General features: G+C 40.2%; 1 protein-coding gene across 1 annotated transcript in view; it reads left to right on the top strand.

The window, feature by feature from the left end:
• Positions 1-5,446, top strand: part of LOC124802539 (trifunctional enzyme subunit beta, mitochondrial) — a 76,895-nt gene extending 71,449 nt beyond the window's left edge. Inside the window, exons 9-12 of the mRNA XM_047263398.1 lie at positions 684-771; positions 3,941-4,091; positions 4,176-4,264; positions 5,025-5,446. Of these exons, the coding sequence (XP_047119354.1) occupies positions 684-771; positions 3,941-4,091; positions 4,176-4,264; positions 5,025-5,075 (379 nt within the window). The 3' untranslated portion in view covers positions 5,076-5,446. The remainder of the gene's footprint in view (positions 1-683; positions 772-3,940; positions 4,092-4,175; positions 4,265-5,024) is intronic.
• The last annotated feature ends 11,838 nt before the right edge of the window (positions 5,447-17,284 follow it).

The raw sequence follows: 17,284 nt of genomic DNA, 5'->3' as shown, positions 1-17,284 counted from the left end.
ACATTAACTGGAATACTCTTGAATTATTTAGGTACCTGGGATAAAATAGAAGAAGGAAAGGACTGACTAACACTTGTATAGAAACCAGACTGCAGTTTCACATCAAAAACATCGAAAAAAGTAAAAAAGTGTAACAAATTGTAATCTAATAAACTGCGTAAGAAATTCTCAGTCAATATAAAATTAATGTACTCTCAAGAACGTGTGTTTTGAAGTACAGTTAATTGGTGTGGTGTTACGGGGTTCATACCGGTTCATTAAGCCATCGTCGTCATGGATGCTGCAATTTGGACTGTGTGCACTAGGAGCACTTCTGGTTGTCCATGTGTGGTCTACTCTAAGCAGGTTAAAGTGGTTGTAAGTTGTAATTATACAGATATGAAGAGACTTCAGCAGGATATACCAATGTGGAGAGCTGGTCAAATAAGTTCCTGGACTGAAGGGAACTGTTGCCTGATTGTGCACCCACTGTCCTCCCCTGAAGAATAAACTACCAAGGTGTCTTATTAGACTTAACTAAAATGACAAAAAGTTAATTTATAACTGTGGGAAAGAGAACTGCCTCATTTAAGCAGCATACTTCATTCTCAATGATTAATAAAACAGGAGAATAGTAATAACTTTTTGTTGTGTTTTGTATTAGTAAAGTGCATGTGTCACATTTTATTAATTTGTTTTTCCAGTCCCTCATACGCAGTTCCAAAGGTTTTGGAGCGAGCAGGACTTCAGGCTAGTGATATTGATGTTTGGGAAGTTCATGAGGCTTTTGCAGTAAGTACCATTAAGCAGTTTTTACCAGGGAAAAGACTGGGATGTGGTACCAAAAATATTTCTGACTGTGTTTCTTGCTGTGATGGGTGTTCAAAAGAAAAGGTACAAAGCAGCACTCAGGGTATAATTGAAGTCTCTATTCAAAAGTAATCTTCACAGGCTTGAGCATAACTAACCTAATGTTTCATGAGCTTGAAGGAGTCCTGTTCCCCAGAATTCATGTAGTTGTGATAGAAGCCAGTCCTCCATTGCATTCTTCAGTTCATTAGAGTTGATGTGCTTTCCTTTGAGATGTTTTTTTAGTGTACTGAACATGTGAAAATTGCAGGACGATATGTCTGGGCTGCTCCCATTTCAACTTGGCCATTACACTTCGTGTGGCATTGGAGATGTGTGGATGTGTGTTATTGTGGAGTGAAAAATCACTCCCTGTGTAAGCAGCCAAGGCTGTTTGCTTTTGATGGACATGCAGTAAGCTACAGTGTATCTCATAGTAGACGTCACTGTTAATGGGTTTTCCTCGCTCAAGGAATTCGACGAGTATTGGACCTTCGACTTGGGGGAAAAAAAATGGCAAGCATCACCTTGCCTGCTGAGGATACAGCTTGGAATTTATTTAGGGAGGGGTGACGACACATGCCCCTATAGTGTGCTTAAACTGAGACTTTAGACAGTTCTGTACAGGGCGAGTAGTCTGGAGCATAGTTACCAGCGTGCATTGAGCACATCAGCAGGTGACAGTAATGATGCGCCTACCTTAGGTTGCGACAGTTAGTGGCCTGTGAGAACTTTGGCGTTCATATCCTTATGGTAGTTGCCATGCTTGCTGAAATGAAAAAGTAATGGAATGAAGCCATGAGCAGAGCCAATGTGGATGACACTTACCCTGCCACCCTTTCCATCGGTGTTTCTGTAGTGTCTTGTGCTGTGCAATCAGTCTACACCTTTGTCAATGTGCGAAATCCATTAACCCACGTCTCGCCCAATCGCACAATGTCTTCCACTGTTTGCAGCTACTGGCTTCTCCAGGCCTCTTGTCATTTATCTCTATGCTAAATGTCAGAGACGAAAACTTTGCCAGAAGCCAAGCTTGTATAGACAATTTCAAAGTGATGATCTAATGCCATTGAACAGTTCTGCTTCTTTGAGGCTGAAAAGCAGCTTATTTGAAGTAGGGTATACCTTGCACTGGTAAGGGTATGAGAGGGTGGTTCCATAAGTACCTGACCCAACAAAGAAAACACAGATTTTGGTAAAAATTTACTTATTTTGCAACATAATCTCCTTTCAGCTCTATACACTTTTCTCAGCAATGTTTAATAAATTTGATACCTTTTTTATGAGATTTCCTCAAGATAGCCACTAACTACTGACATTATGTCTTCATTTGTTGAAAATATTCAACCACCGAGCCATTTTTTTCAAATTTGGGAACAGAAAATAATCCAAGGAGGCTAAATCTGGTAAATAGGGTGCATGAGATAGCAATTGAAACTTTAATTCATTAATTTTGGCCATTGCAATAACGGACTTGTGAGTTGGTTTCATGTCCTGAAGAAACAAAATTTTCTTTTTGGCCAAATGTGGCCATTTTTGCTTGATTTCTTTGCCCGAATGTTGCAATAAGTTTGCATAATACTCGCCGTTGATAGTTTTACCTCTTTCATTGTAGTCGATGAAAATTATCCCATGCACACCCCAAAAACTGACACAATGACTTTGCCTGCAAATGAAACAGTCTTCGCCTTCTTTGGATTTGCTTGTCCAGTTGTGTCCATTGTTCTGATTGATGTTTTGTCGTGGGAGTGAAGTGGCACAAAAAATCAGCTTTGGTGCTGCGAAACTTCGCTACACACTCAATTGAAACATCTTCACGACACTGTTTTTGCTAGAGTGTGAGCCAACACGGCACAGACCTTGCACACAGTTTTCTCATGTCCAAATTTTCAGATAATATGCGATGTACTGCACTTTTTAAATGCCTTGTGTATATCTGCTATCTCGCACACATTCAGTCGATGATCATCCAGTACCGCTTTGTGGATTTTCTTCACCATTTCTGGAGTCGTCACCTCACTTGCTCGACAACTGCGATGCTCGTCTTTGCAGCATGTATGGCCTCATTTAAACTCGGCTACTCAATATTTTACTGTTGTCAATGAAGGAGCAGACTCTCCCAAAGTAGAATCTAGCTCAGCTTTAATATTGGTTGCGCTGAAGCCTTTAAAAAAAATTGTATCAGATAACAATGACCAATTTTCTCCATTTTCTCAAGTTCACTCACAACATTCACTATTGATGGTTGCCCAACGAATACTATACAATTTGGCGTCTTCAAACTTGTAACATATGCTTCATAGATCATGTACTTCCAAATGCACACACATTTTTCGACGACGATTGCCATCTCTCGATGTTCTATCCACTACTATTGTAACATCTAAAATTGGACTGCTGTCACTGCACTAGAGTTCAAAATCACTGCACGTAGAGCACATTCATTCGCGACCTTGGCCACAGACTGGAATTCAGCTTCCAATGCACGATATCTTTGCAGCCGGTGAATCTGTTCTTAGACGATCTCTTTTTATTGTGAATATAATGTTCAGATCTGGTGCACTGTTGTTATAACACAATGCTAACACAAAAACTTTAATTCAGATCACCTGCCTGCTGCAGCTCACTTAAATGACAAAAAAATATAACACCTCACAAAGAGCTGATGAAGACAGAAACATCTTATTCACAGCACCGGTGTGGTACTGTTTATCCATGGCATGGCAACAGGGACACTTTACCAACCGAACTGTTGGAGGTATGGTAGGGAAAGCTCGCTTGCCACTGGTGTTAAAAAGGCAACGGGGTCACGTCCCCTCTGGTAAGCCAAATGTCAAAAGTCACAACTAATTTTAAATGCACTGGAGTCCCTAGATGTCTCCCTATGTTATTCCATAGCAGAATATGCAGATTTCAACTAGTTTGGTTGTTATGACGTTTCGTACCTTTTCATTTGGACATTCCAATTTCCTTATATTACCATATCATGTGAGATGTAATCACATGCATTTCTCTCTCTCTCTCTCTCTCTCTCTCTCTCTCTCTCTCTCTCTCTCTCTCTCTGTGCATCGGACAATATAATTGAAATCTAATCGAACATATTGTGTAACAGGGACAGATTCTTGCCAACTTGAAGGCAATGGATTCAGATTGGTTTGCTCAAACTTACATGGGCCGTTCAAGCAAAGTTGGTGCTCCTCCAATGGATCGTTTCAATTTGTGGGGTGGTTCCTTAAGCATTGGGCATCCATTTGCAGCAACAGGTAAAACCTCTGATGGAACAGTCTAGTGACATGTACAGTTCTGCAAAGTCCTTATATACTTGAAAATTGTCAATTTTGCTCTAGGTGTGCGGTTGACTTCTCATGCTGCAAACCGCTTAATTCGTGAAGATGGTCAGTTTGCCTTGATAACAGCCTGTGCAGCTGGTGGTCAGGTAATTATTATTGTTCCTTGAAGTGTGCTTCATGGGAAAGAAGATAAACATTTTGTGTTTTGCTATAATTGTTTGTGTGAAAGTGTAAATAACCTAATGCTGAAAAGAGACTTGTTGCTTAAAAGCTACTCCTATTGTCAGACCTTTAATAGTGCCTATGTGCATTTAAAAATTTACCTATGAATGTTATTTTTATTATTTAAATTATTATAAATATTAGTGTTATAAATAATAGTGTTATAAATAATAGTGTTATAAATATTAGTGTTATAAATATTAGTGTTATAAATATTAGTGTTATAAATATTAGTGTTATAAATATTAGTGTTATAAATATTAGTGTTATAAATATTAGTGTTATAAATATACGCACACTGTCTGTAACTGGTTACCCAGATGTCTGGAAGGACGGCGTGTAGTCATTCTGTGCATCTCATCAGTTCAAGGGATGCATCCGCGTCGCGCACCCCTCATCCCTCGGCCCAAGATCCTACCTTAACCAACCCTGTCATGGAATGGCTCCAGGCAGTGTGCCAGATTAAATAGAGACAACAGGGCCAGCAGCCTATAAGGATTGGCTGTTTGGTAGTATAAGTCTCTGACATTCTAATTTTATTTTACACAGATTTTTGTCTGCTCTTAATGGAATTTATGTCCAGGAGCAGCCTTTGAATTTTTAACCATTTATATATAGTTTTCTTTTCTTTCCATTTGTTGTATTTCCATGCAATACATGACAAATATTGCGCACTGTTCGCAGGGTGTCGCCATGATTGTGGAAAGGCATCCAGATGCACCATCTTTCAAGTGATAAGACTGTGAAACCAAGGAAGATATTTACCACAGTTTTGCCCGAGGTACATTTCCTTGCTGCATCCCCCAAATGATGATTTGGGAAAACTAAACTATGTTTGGTTATAAATTTAGAGAAGTGTGTACATAGCCAAGAAGCTTTTATGATGTTTTTGGAACTGATGTATAATACCACTGTAAAGTTATTTAGGTATGTGTGCATATGTGTATATTTTGAGATACGGAACCTGATTTTCAATGACAAACACAACAGAGAACTGAACACATGACGACGTTATTACTTGTATTTATTAGTTACTTTTTCATAACAACTTTTTCTCTAGACTATTTATATATTTTTCTAAAGGTATTAAATTTTTTATTCAATTATCCTTATGCATATGTTTCTTGTTGTCCCCATAAGTTGACATAAGACTTCCAGTCTCTTAAATATGGATTCTCTGTTTACAAATTTCTCTTTTATTATTGCCAGTCCACCTTCTATCCCATCTCTCTTCTGGCCATCGTTAATTATTTTACTGTTCAAATCAAAAGCTCGTCTTCTATTAGTACATTATTACGTAGTCTATTTCCCTCGCTAGTGCCGTATTTAGTTTGACCACATTCCATTATGTTTTACTGTAATTCCTGCTCACCTTAGTCTTTTTTCAAGACGCTATCCATCCCATTAAACTGCTCTTCCAAGTCCTTTGATGTCTGACGGAATTAGTGTCACTGACAAAATTGCTTTAGTTCTCCTCTCTGCATTTAAATTACTTTCCAAATTTCTCCTTTGTTTTCCTTCACTGTGCTCACTGTATAGACTGAATAACAAGAGAAATAGACCTCTCTGCCCTTTATTGCTTCCCTTTCATTTCCTTACACTGTTAACTGCAGTCTAGTTTCTATATATAGTGTAGATGGCCTTTGTCCATGCTTCTTTCGGAATTTCGGTGAATGTACTCCAGTAAACATTGTTGAAGGCTTTCTCCAAGTCTGAAAATGCTACAAAAAAGGACAGGAAATTTTTGTGATAACAGTAATGGGAAGTCAGCAGTTTTAAGTGAAATAACACGAAATCGGGTATTTTTCGAAATGTCACAGAAGTAGGCATTTTCGGTACAAAAATGTTATAAATCTGATGACAGCATTAAAATGTCAGTCTCTGATGTCAAACAAAAAAGTGCTCTACAGTCACAAGAGTATAGTCGTGTCTTCAGCAAACATATTTTTCTTATTAACACCCAAACATGTTGAGATGCCATGCTTAACGCGCAGTACAGGACAAGTAGTAGGAATTGTGGAAGGGGGCCAGAATGGGCGGCTGTCAGTTACACTCCAAAAATGACAACAGTACAGCAACTTCTAAACTTGACTGTCGACAATAAGGCCAAGCCATGTAAGACTTGACTAGTCAGATAAAGTTTTTAAAAGCTGCTGAAAGCCGATAAATTTAAAACAATGTAACTTCAATAACCTTTCAATAGACAGAAGTCCCAAGCTTCATGACCATTAAGAAACCAATTTTCCAAGGCAGAAGGCCCAAATCTTTTAAACTTAAATAATATTTAAGCCCAAGTTAATAAGTAAGAATCCAAAATTTTAAAGCGGCCGAAGGCCCATCATTTTTAGATCAGTACAACTACAATAAATTTTCAATAGGCAGAAGGCTCAAGCTTTATCTTCAGACGTAAGACGTGTCCAATTTAGAAAGACTTACTTTCAAAATGGCTGAAGGCTATTGTTTTTAAAAACACAATTACAAGCATACAAACTCCAACCATCGGCTATGAGCAATTAAAAATACACAATTAAACGCTAATAAGAAGGCAGTATAGGCAACGGTGCTCAGAAGGTTTCAGTGGGCTCAGTCTGCCCTTGAAATCATAACGTCCGTTTAGGTGAGACAAGAAGTTGGCCCAACTATACTCGATCTGCAGGCAACACAACCAAGAGACAGTCAGGGACCCACCAACAAGACGACTTGCTAACCACCGACCAGTATGTGAGAATTCCAAAGCCAAAACGTTAGACATAGCCGCCCACAACCAAAAATACATTAAGCTGTCAAAAACTACCCACTATGTTGGACAGCAACAACAGGTGAGGAAAGGACACTGCTTGAATTTATTAGCGACCAGGGCAGGTGACCGGAACACTAATGGCCACAAGGCAGAAAATTCCGCTGGTGCACTTGCATTTCAAACTGACAAATACAGTTAATTCCACCACACGGTGGCTAAATCTTAACCAACTCGAACACTCGCTGTTGCTCCCAGGAATACCGCCGACTGCGAACCACCTACCAATGGGACCACATGAACAGATGGGGCTTAGGTAATAAAATCACCACTCAACTTTCGTGTCCTGGGTCGGTGAGCCACAAACCTCGTAGCACTCGGAACAGCCCCCACACGCTCTTGACACAGTGTAGATACCGCCAGCAGCCCTGGCCGACAGTGCTGAGCGGAGACTTGCTTGCTGATTTGCTCCAACCGACTGACTGGCTGCACACCACCAAGCCGGAACTATAAACACCAGACCAAAGATGGTATACGGTGCAAAATCGATACACATCGTTGCTGCCACACATAGAAAGAGGAAGAACCACGGCATAACTGCAATAACCGCAGGAAACCAAACGCAGAGTAACAGTCAAGTTTTAAAGCAACGCATAAGCTGGTGTCAGCATGGCTCGCATGTTTCAGTGAAGTTTGTGCTGTCCGTAAGCTCTTTTATTAGTGACATGTGATGTTTATGTGGCTGTCTTAATATTTGCGGTATGGATGATATTCTGCTCCCTTTCTTCTTTTCACTTTTTTTACCCTTTTCATGGTTTGTAAAACTAAGCTTTCTAACACCCGCTACATAATTATATATTTGGAAGCGAATATGGGCAAACGTGATCCTCAGTCACTCTACTCCAGGCTGACACCACTCCAGTAACAATTTTAACCAAGAGTGTCACATTTCTTGAGGCTTTTGCACACCAGGTTGTTAAGAAAATGGCACATTTTGTTGATAACTTTAGTACGGTGCATGAATTATACTTCATACTTTCGTAGTTCTTAAGTACAAGTAAGAAAACTGTCAGACGTTTTGTAAGCGTGTAAATCAACATTGTCTATTCAGCAATGTAGAGAAGAGACAGATTGCTACTTACCGTAAAGAAGACATTTTAAGTTGCAGACAGATACAATTAGGACACTTACATAAAGCTTTCAGCCACAGATTTCATCAGTAAAACACACACAAAACGGTTCAAATGGCTCTGAGCACTATGGGACTTAACTTCTGAGGTCATCAGTCCCCTAGAACTTAGAACTACTTAAACGTAACTAACCTAAGGACATAACACACATCCATGCCCGAGGCAGGATTCGAACCTGCGCCTCTAGGGGTCGCGCAGTTCCAGACTGTAGTGCCTAGAACTGCTCAGCCAATCCACATGCACAAGCAAGTACACCTCATGCACACATGGCACCAGTTCAAACATCTCGGGGCCCGAGCTGCTGGAGTTGGCCGTCGTGCGCATGAAGTATGCTTGGTTGGCTGTGTGTGTGTATTCTCTCTCTCTCTCTCTCTCTCTCTCTCTCTCTCTCTCTCTCTCTCTCTCTCTCTCTCTCTCTCTCTCTCTCTCTCTCACATTGATGAAGACTGACCAGAAGCTTTATGTAAGTGTGTTTTAATTGTGCCTGTGTGCAACTTAATATGTCTGCTTTATGGTAAGTAGCAATCTGTCCTTTTCCTACTTCTTGATATTCATACCTGAAATTTTGTATGTCTATTCAGTTTCCTTCCATCATCCAAACACAGGATACATAGTCATGCATATGTCAGACGGAAGAATTTAAATCATGTTGCAGAAATAGTACAACTGATAGCTTCTCATGAAATGACGTCGAATATTGAAATAAACATTCTCTGTGATGGTTTACGACCAGAAATGTTTTTATGACACATTCTATGCTGTGATTTGCTGATAAAAGCAAGTTGAGTAGGTGCCATGTTGATTTACATTTTTGTGTAACTAAAGTGCCACATTTTTTAGTATTTGTACTTGGGTGCTATGAAAATTTGCAGTTTAGTTAATGCATTAGATTAATTTCTACAAACTGTGTTGTTTTTGGTAAGATTTGTTGTGCACAACTATTGGAAATGCGTTGTTGCTGAATGAAACTAGTCCAAATTAAGATTCCTTCATTATGGGAATTGTAATTCTGTCAGAATGACATTGTAATTCTGTCAGAGACAGCAAAGGACTTGGAAGAGCAGTTGAACGGAATGGATGGTGTCTTGAAGGGAGGATATAAGATGAACATCAACAAAAGCAAAACGAGGATAATGGAATGTAGTTGAATTAAGTTGGGTCATGCTGAGGAATTAGATTAGGAAATGAGACACTTATAGTAGTAAATGAGTTTTGCTATTTGGGGAGCAAAATAACTGATGATGGTTGAAGTAGAGAGGATATAAAATGTAAACTGGGAATGGCAAGGAAAGTGTTTCTGAAGAAGAGAAATTTTAACATCGAGCATGGAAGTGAAACATGGACGATAAATAGTTTGGATAAGAAGAGAATAGAAGCTTTCGAAATGTGGTGCTACAGAAGAATGCTGAAGATTAGGTGGATAGATCACATAACTAATGAGGAGGTATTGAACAGAATTGGGGAGAAGGGGAGTTTGTGGCACAACTTGACTAGAAGAAGGGATCGGTTGGTAGGACAGGTTCTGAGGCATCAAGGGATCACCAATTTAGTATTGGAGGGCAGCGTGGAGGGTAAAAATCGTTGGGGGAGACCAAGAGATGAATACACTAAGCAGATTCAGAAGGATGTAGGTTGCAGTAGGTATTGGGAGATGAAGAAGCTTGCACAGGATAGAGTAGCATGGAGAGCTGCATCAAACCAGTCTCAGCACTGAAGACAACAACAACAACAACAACATTATGGGAAAAGGAATTTCTGGCGATGCAATCGGAATGATTCTGGAAAACATGAAGGGACAGATACAGCAGGCGTTGGTAAAGGAAACACACAGTGGATTGCATATTCAAAGTGGGCTAACAATAGGGTAAGGTGGGGTAAATCTGACTTAGTAATTTCTTGTGGCTGTAAAACTCTTAACAGAGGTCGGATCTTAACAATATATGTTAAATTACGGGTAATATACAGGAGCAACTTTTTGCAAAATATTTTTTTTATGCCATCAATAGTTTTTCAGATATCCGTATTTTAAGAAACTTTCATTTTTGCCATTTGCAAAAATCGTGGGGAAAATCCAACCCCCTATTCGTTTGGCTGATTTTGCACAGAAATAGTTCTGAATGAAAGGTTTTTTGGGAAATAATTATAAGCAAGTATGTGTCTTACATAAATGAAGAAAATTTATTAAAAAATAAGTGTGGAGTACTAAATGTGCTCAAAGTTAATATAAATTTTAATTGGAAAAAGATTATTACATTGAAAGAGAAGAATTAATTAATTAATTAATCAATCTGAGTCTGATTGGCTATCAAAGTAGCTTGATTTGCTAGCATTTGATTCAGTTTGAATGTCTGATTGGCTGCAATGTTGATGGTTGTTCAGCATTTGTTAGATTGTTGGATTTTTTTTTGTAACCTTTTTTGCTTTCTTGGCTTTATATCTGGCTTTCTTGGCTTTATATCTGGCTTTCTTGGCTTTATATCTGGCTTTCTTGGCTTTATATCTGGCTTTCTTGGCTTTATATCTGGCTTTCTTGGCTTTATATCTGGCTTTCTTGGCTTTATATCTGGCTTTCTTGGCTTTATATCTGGCTTTCTTGGCTTTATATCTGGCTTTCTTGGCTTTATATCTGGCTTTCTTGGCTTTATATCTGGCTTTCTTGGCTTTATATCTGGCTTTCTTGGCTTTATATCTGGCTTTCTTGGCTTTATATCTGGCTTTCTTGGCTTTATATCTGGCTTTCTTTGTTTCGCTCAGCTTCTGCCACTTCAGAAATGGTTTCATCTGAGGTAAGGATGGATGTTTGGCCAGGCTTACGGCCATGTTTTGTTCCTTGACCAGGCAGCACGCGCAGGAACGGACGAATTGATTGCAACGTCTCATTTAAACTGGATGTCAATGTTGTTGTTGTTGAAGCGGCGAGTGGTGGATTCAATGGAATGTCCTCCTCATCTTGATTACCATCGCCATCATCGACATCCATAGCGCCTTTTTCCAGCACACGATCAGTTGTTTCGCTAGGCATAACAATGTCCTGGAAAATTTGTGGGTCAATCAGCCAAATGCCACTTGCACGGAATCCAGCTTTAATATTGGTTTCCGTGGCACCGATTTCCAGCACTCGGTTCACCATTGCAGGTAAATAAAAAATTTGGATCGGCGGGCCGGGGTGCATCGCTGTTTTGAATGGACCAAATACTGCAACATCAAGTGGTTGCAATCAACACAAGCAGTGGGGCAGAAAAAACACCGAATGAATCCCATTTGTTTGGCAGTATTGCAACGCTGCTAATGACTGGTGGCTTTCACAGTTACCCATGAATAGCAACACTGGCTGGTCTGGAGAGCAATGCGTGAAGGCATGGAAACGCCTTAAGAAGTCCAGAAATAGTTCGTTCGTTATATGTCCTGATGGATGTGCCCCACCAATGCAACTTGTTGGGCCGCCATTTAAAAAGTGCAGTTGGAAGCGGGTTCTGGGAAACACGAAATTGGTGGCATCCTCATTCCGATAGCTGAGACAGGTAAAAGCACTGTCACGTTTCACTTTCTCGGCTGAAGTAATTTGTCCAACATGTCAGTTGCTACAATGAGCAATCACTCAGACAGATCGATGGGCTTTTGTGACGCCTGTTTCATCGACATTCCAAATATTGTGTGGACCAAATTGTGTGTTCATTACATGTATGTAGCTTTCAAAAAATTTGACGACAGTATGTCGATTGAACGCACTTTCTCTTACCAAACTGGTTGCTTCTGGCTTTCGCAGTGAAAGTGTTGGATGCCATTGTATAAATCTGCGGAACCAATCTTGTCCCGCTTTAGATTCTCTTTTCTATGAATCGCGGACATTGGCTTTTACTTGTGTGATGAATTTGACTGCTAATATCTTGACTGGTGGTTAGTCAAACCAAGGAAAACATCAGAAGCATGCTTCAAATAGTCTTCTTAAGCATTTTCTTGTTCTGTGGTGAGCACCTATGTAAAAAGAAGTTCAAAAAGTAAAGAAGAATGCAATAAAAAAGGTAAAAAATTTGCTTGGTTTTACCAATAAGACTAAAGTCGAATTTTTTTTTTCAATCTTACTGTGCTACGGCCTGCAGAAGCAACAGCAATATCATGCAAATTGACTTCAGCAATTTCGATCTCGGAATGTTAAAATCACGAGCGACAGCTCGTAAAGACATTCCCATTCCCATTTACATTGCAGCAACTGCTCGGCAAATATCGTTTTGGTTGCATGTTGTTATTTTTTGTTTGTAATTTCGTACCATTTTCCCAAAAATAAACAAAAATTCACTTTGTTTACATAAATAAATAAATAATTCCATACAAATAAATGGTAAATATGCGGTCAGACCCCCACCATTTAGTGGTTGGATTTACCCCACCATGTCATTTTTCATTTAACACACACAGAAACAATTTGCTCCAAATTTCTAACAGAAACCTACATACACTGAATAGATTACTAAATGCACTACACAAATTGCGTACTATTTGTTTTGTGATAGTTTTATTTAATAAGGCAAATCAAGTGATGCAATTTGCACAGAAATTAAATTGAAACAATTGAAAACACGCTTGTGTTTTGAGTATCTAAATGTGGCAAAGCTGTCAAGGTGACATTTTCGTTATACCGAATGCTCTGTAAAACATTAATGCAACACTAATGCGAAATCACTCCGCTTTGCCGTTTCTCACAAATGGGGGGTCGTCGGGTTTACCCAACCAGTCAGATTTACCCTACCTATGGCCATAGATCCCATGCAAGTTTCTCACATTGCTAATGTTCGGCTGGTAGCAGTGCAGGTACTGGGCAGTTCGAAGGCAGTTGAATCCTTTTTTTTCCCAGTAGTGTATTGGTCTCCGATGTTATTCAATCTGTATATTGAGCAAGCAGTAAAGGAAACAAAAGAAAAGGTATTAAAATCCATGGAGAAGAAATTAAAACTTTAAGGGTTCGCCGATGACATTGTCATTCTGTCAGACAGCCAAGGACTTGGAAGAGCAGTTGAACGGAACGGACAGTGTCTTGAAAGGATGATATAAGATGAACATCAACAAAAGCAAAACGAGGATAATGGAATGTAGTTGAATTAAGTTGGGTGATGCTGAAGGAATTAGATTAGGAAATGACACACTTAAAGTAGTAAAGGAGTTTTGCTATTTCGGGAGCAAAATAACTGATGATGGTCGAAGTAGAGAGGATATAAAATGTAAGCTGGCAATGGCGAGGAAAGCGTTTCTGAAGAAGAAAAATTTTTTAACATAGAGTATAGATTTAGATATCAGGAAGTCGTTTCTGAAAGTATTTGTATGGAGTGTAGCCATGTATGGAAGTGAAACATGGACGATAAATAGTTTGGACAAGAAGAGAAGAGAAGCTTTCGAAATGTGGTGCTACAGAAGAATGCTGAAGATTAGATGGGTAGATCACATAACTAATGAGGTGTTGAATAGAATTGGGGAGAAGAGGAGCTTGTTGCACAACTTGACTAGAAGAAGGGATCGGTTGGTAGGACATGTTCTGAGACATGGAGGGATCACCAATTTAGTATTGGAGGGCAGGGTGGAGGGTAAAAATCATAAAGGGAGGCCAAGAGATGAATACACTAAGCAGATTCAGAAGAATGTAGGCTGCAGTAGGTACTGGGAGATGAAGCAGCTTGCACAGGATAGAGTAGCATGCAGAGCTGCATCAAACTAGTCTCAGGACTGAAGACCACAACAATAATAATATTGGTGTCCGAGAAAACCTCAGTTGGTCCTCAGTCTATCAGTGCTGTGGTTGGAATCCCATGCTAGTGGTCCTGTCAGGACGACAGTGCAGCAGATGCTGACTTGAAGCCAGTTCGAAGCTGGATGGCCAATTCCTGGACATGGTCATTTAACAGACACTCCAGTTTTTACATATACCACATGCCACAATGTTGCCGAAGTGTCTTGGGTTACAGTAATACCGTTAATCATTGATTGAGGGTTTGTACTAGTGTCCTAAGACAGATTGGATGGCGAAAGACTGTCAGATGCTTATGGAAGCAATGCAATTACAGCAATGAGCAACGCAATTATGGCAATGAGCACTTACCTTTACTCGCATGCTACAGTAATGATGAACTCTTGGTAATGCCAACATGGTAAAGAGACCATCAAGAGCACCTGGAATGGCTGGTTTCAGCCATGTAGATATTCTAGAGAGATGCGCATTCCATCGTTATTTAGTAGAACAGCAACATTTAGATTGTTCAGTGTCTTGTGCTGTTTTCATGCTAAAGTGAACTGTCGATGTAGCAGCATCATACTGTTTCAGAAGAGAACATTAAAATTATGACAGTGTGTTCTGAAAAACTTGCAGCAGTAGGTGGCTGTTATTCATTTTTAATTGATTAAATTTTGTATAGATTATTTCTCTTTTAATAATGTATGTGATCTTTGATGTCAATAATTATGATGTAATTGAGAAGTACATTTTAATTTTCAACACAAAATTGAAAAACAATGTAATAAGGCAAAAAGAAGGAATGTACCGTACATCGAAAACAAAAAATTTGGTCAAAAAATTAAACTGAAACTGATGAGTAGCAGTGCCGAAATTGGCAATAAAATAATTTTTTCCTCTCAAACGATGGAAGATGCAGGATGAAATGTAATGATGTTATGGAAGGATAGTTGCTACTCACCATATAGCAGAGATGCTGAGTTGCAGTTAGGCACAACAAAAAGTCTGTCAGAAAGTGAGCTTTCAGCCAATAAGGCCTTAGAAAAACACACACACACACACACACACACACACACACACACACACACAGGGAGTAGGCATTTTGCAGGGATGGACGAGGATGTCGTGTAGGTTCCCTTGACCATCCCTACACAAAAGCTCTACATTGCTGCTCTGCAAAGCTCTGATCCTGTCTCATCTTGATTATGGCAGCCTGGTGTATTGCTCAGCATAGCCTTCATCATTGCAGATGTTGGACCCGTTATACCATTGTAGGGTCCAGTATGAAACAGGTGCCTTTCGGACCAGCACTGTAACCAGCCTGTTTGCAGAGATTGGCGTCCCTCCCTTACAAATCGGACACCAATAACTGCTGTTCTGTTATGCAATACTATCATGTATTCTTCTGGTAGGCAGGTCTACCCCCCAAAACAGAGGCAAAGGTCTGGAGTTGTGATCACAGTTCACATACATTGTCTCCATCTTTCCCCGCTGTCTCCTCGTCGGGGAGCAATCGCACGCACCCCATGGTGTGTACCCCCTCCTCAGATCTGCCACAACCTGTTCTTAGGCCCAAAAGGCTCTAAAGACCCTATGATTTTTCGCCACCTGTTCCTTGATGCCTTTGACACATTTCCAGGCTCAGCGGGGCATACACCAATGGCTCTACAGTTGATGGATGATCCAGGACTGCAGAAAATATAAGCAAATATTTATAGGACATAATGTTTCCTATTTAATGCAAAAAATACTTTACTTTTTGAGAATTTCATTATACAGGGTGTTACAAAAAGGTACGGCCAAACTTTCAGGAAACATTCCTCACACACAAAAACAGAAAATGTTATGTGGACATGTGTCTGGAAACGCTTACTTTCCATGTTAGAGCTCATTTTATTACTTCAGATCACATTTATCATGGAATGGAAACACACAGCAACAGAACGTACCAGCATGACTTCAAACACTTTGTCACAGGAAATGTTCAAAATATTCTCCATTAGCGAGGATACATGCATCCACCCTCCGCTGCATGGAATCCCTGATGCGCTGATGCAGCCCTGGAGCGTGGCGTCTTGTATCACAGCCATCCACAATATGAGCACGAAAAGTCTCTACATTTGGTACCGGGGTTGCATAGACAAGAGCTTTCAAATGCCCCCATAAATGAGTCAAGAGGGTTGAGGTCAGGAGAGCTTGGAGGCCATGGAATTGGTCCGCCTCTACCAATCCATCGGTCACCGAATCTGTTGAGAAGCATACGAACACTTTGACTGAAATGTGCAGGAGCTCCATCTTGCATGAACCATATGTTGTGTCGTACTTGTAAAGTCACGTGTTATAGCGGCACAGGTAGAGTATCCCGTATGAAATCATAACGTGCTCCATTGAGGGTAGGTGGAAGTACATGGGGCCTGATCAAGACATCACCAACAATGCCTGCCCAAACGTTCACAGAAAATCTGTGTTGATGACGTGATTGCACAATTGTGTGCAGATTCTCGTCAGCCCACACATGTTGATTGTGAAAATTTACAATTTGATCACGTTGGGATGAAGCCTCATCCGTAAAGAGAACATTTGCACTGAAATGAGGATTGACACATTGTTGGATGAACCATTCGCACAAGTGTACCCGTGGAGGCCAATCAGCTGCTGATAGTGCCTGCACACTCTGTACATAGTACGGAAACAACTGGTTCTCCCGTAGCACTCTCGATACAGTGACGTGGTCAATGTTACCTTGTACAGGAGCAACTTCTGACGCTGACATTAGGGTTATCGTCAACTGCGCGAAGAATTGCCTCGTCCATTGCAGGTGTCCTCGTCGTTCTAGGTCTTCTCCAGTCGCGAGTCATAGGCTGGAATGTTCCATGCTTCCTAAGACGTCGATCAATTGCTTCGAACATCTTCCTGTCAGGACATCTTCGTTCTGGAAATCTGTCTCGATACAAACGTACCGTGCCACGGCTATTGCCCTGTGCTAATCCATACATCAAATGGGCATCTGCCAACTCCGCATTTGTAAACATTGGACTGACTGCAAAATCATGTTCGTGATGAACACTAACCTGTTGATGCTACGTACTGATGTGCTTGATGCTAGTACTGTAGAGCAATGAGTCGCATGTCAACACAAGCACCGAAGTCAACATTACCTTCCTTCAATTGGGCCAACTGGCAGTGAATCGAGGAACTACAGTACATACTGACGAAACTAAAATGAGCTCTTAACATGGAAATTAAGCGTTTTCGGACACATGTACACATAACATCTTTTCTTTATTTGTGTGTGAGG

Source organism: Schistocerca piceifrons, chromosome 6 (assembly GCF_021461385.2).
Source record: "Schistocerca piceifrons isolate TAMUIC-IGC-003096 chromosome 6, iqSchPice1.1, whole genome shotgun sequence".
In the NCBI taxonomy this organism is placed as follows: Eukaryota; Metazoa; Arthropoda; class Insecta; order Orthoptera; family Acrididae; genus Schistocerca; species Schistocerca piceifrons.
Note: the sequence above shows the minus strand (reverse complement) of the source record. Positions and strands in the feature narration are given on the sequence as shown.